Source organism: Herpailurus yagouaroundi, unplaced genomic scaffold (genome assembly GCF_014898765.1).
Source record: "Herpailurus yagouaroundi ecotype Mexico unplaced genomic scaffold, PumYag 159, whole genome shotgun sequence".
Taxonomy (NCBI): domain Eukaryota; kingdom Metazoa; phylum Chordata; class Mammalia; order Carnivora; family Felidae; genus Herpailurus; species Herpailurus yagouaroundi.
In genome coordinates, this window is record NW_024412400.1 from 44,547,873 (window position 1) to 44,550,055 (window position 2,183).

The following is a 2,183-nucleotide window of genomic DNA, read 5'->3' on the forward strand; positions in this document are numbered from 1 at the left end:
ACACACACACACACACACACACACACACACACACACACACACACACAGGCAACGCACACCAACAAGCATGCGCACCCTGGGCACCGAGACTCTGTGCCCCCCTGGCTTCAAGCTGACTTACTTGAGGAAGTACCTCTGGCCAGTGGCCGTGAAGGTCATCTCCCAGCCCGGGGGCAGCGGCAGCTCGTCGGTCACATCGTAGGACTGCTGGCGGAGGTGCGCATGTTGCTGCGCTGGACTGCCTGCAGCCCCGGCGCCGGTGCCCAGCTGCAGGGACGCGGGCGACGAGTGCGAGCGGACGTGCTGGGCGCCGCTGGCTAGCCGGGGCCCAGGGTGGCCGCCGGACGAGTCGGTGCTCGATTGGCGCGAATGCGAGCCAGAGTCAGGCTCCTTGAAGAACGACTCGGGCAGGATCTTCTTCCGCCACGAGCTGGGCTTGGGGTTCATGACCGAGTTGAAGAGAGCTTCGAGGTCCGTGTCTAGGTCCTGCGTGACGTGGATCACTTGCTGCCCGGGTGGCGGGAGCGGAGGGGGCACCGAGGCCGGATTCATCTTCTGCAAGGAGAAAGGAGGGCAGATCAGCCTTTCATTTAAAGTCGGAGGAAGGGGTTCGGGAGCAGAATAGAAACAAAAGAAAAAGTGGAAACAGATAGGTGTCCGCCTCAAAATCCCAGACACTCAGCGGTAAGGCCAGCCGGATGGGGGAGGGGTCCCTCCAAGGCTGGAGAATTATGCAACTTTCTTGAAGCAAATAAGTTGCCAGGAGGAGGAGAAGAAAAGGCGGGGGAGGGGGAGTAACTGCACTCAGGAGGTTGCTGCATTGCTGGTGGCAAAGGACAGGTCGCAACTTTCCCCGGCAGGCAGCCCCCAAAGTTTAAACCCAAACCAGCTCCACGATGTCTCGACGCCGGAAGCCCAAGGAGCCCAGGCACCCCGGGGTGGAGCGGGGTGAGCGGGCGCGCTCCAGCGGGCTCTACCTGGGCGCGCAGCGAAGCCGAGTCTGGGCGTGCGGCAGCCGCCGTCCCGCCCGAACTCGCCGTCGGGCCTCAGTCGCTCGGGTGCGTCCCGAGCTCGCAGGGATGTAGCTGGGGCCCGGCTGGCAAATCCCGACTCGGAGCCTGGCAGCCGAGGGACTTCGGCTCTCACATCCCCCGAACTGGCCTCAGGCGTTCGCGCCCCGCGAGAAGGAGGCGGAGGAGAAGCAGACAGCGCGGCCGCCGCGGCTCCCGGACTGTCCCATAAACAAAGTTTGGAGCGAACTCCCACTCTCAGAAAAGAGGCGGGCCCGAAAGTTGAGCTGTTGAATTATGCATGACCTTCAAGTCCTGAGCCTGCCTGCCTCCTCTCGTCCCTCCCCTTCCTTCTCCTCCAACGTCTCCTCCCCCACCCGGCTCCAGAAACCCCTGGGCGTGTTAGGTACTTTGCTGGGTAAGAGGAGACCGGTGCCCCCCACCCACTCCTCTCGGGCGCGCTGACCTCCCCGCGGAGCCCTGGACCTGCATTCCTTTGAGTTTACTACGGACTTAGGGCGGGATCAAAGGGAAAGTGGCCTGCGCCTGTTTAATCAAGGACTTGTGGACCGAAACTAAGGCTGGGGGTGGCGGAGGGCACGCGAGTGAGCGGCCCAGGCCGAGGAAGGGCCGGTCCTGGGTGCCGCGCCCTCCCTTCCTGCGCCGCGGAGAGGCCTGGAGCGCGCAGAGCGCCGCACTGATCCGAGATTCTGCCTGAGGGCGGGCTCGGGTGCGCCCTGGCGCGGGGAGACAAGGCCAGCCTTTCCACGGGAGTCTGCTTAGCGCTTGTGACCATATTTGGTCTGGCGAGGAGGCATCTTGGTTGTTTGGCTTGCAGTTGTCTGCTAAAGCGCAGACGGTGCCCAGAAAGTGCCTCTGTCACTAGAGATGCGGATTCGTCAATGGGTGCGTTGTAAACAAACAACGTTCAATCCATTCATCCATCCTAAGTCTCCTCTACGGGTTAACTCAGGTCACTAGAAATTGAAGAAGAAACCTGGTCAAAGCTGGGTGCTGGAAAGGGAGAGCAATCGCGCCCCCCTCCCCCGCGACATCCGCGCGGTTGTGGGAGGATTGGAATGTCCCTGACGCCCTCCAGAGAGCCTGGAGCCGGGATGGAACCCGAGCAGGTGGCTGGGAGTAGAGAGGGTGCGCCAGTGACCCGGAAAAAAC

General features: G+C 62.5%; 1 protein-coding gene across 1 annotated transcript in view; it reads right to left on the reverse strand.

Annotated features, from left to right (window-relative positions):
• WWTR1 (WW domain containing transcription regulator 1) overlaps positions 1-1,245 on the reverse strand; it is a 140,113-nt gene extending 138,868 nt beyond the window's left edge. Inside the window, exons 1-2 of the mRNA XM_040480461.1 lie at positions 978-1,245; positions 122-555 (exon numbers count right to left, since the gene is read on the reverse strand). Coding sequence (XP_040336395.1) covers positions 122-552 — 431 coding nt within the window. The 5' untranslated portion in view covers positions 553-555; positions 978-1,245. The remainder of the gene's footprint in view (positions 1-121; positions 556-977) is intronic.
• Positions 1,246-2,183: the final 938 nt, after the last annotated feature.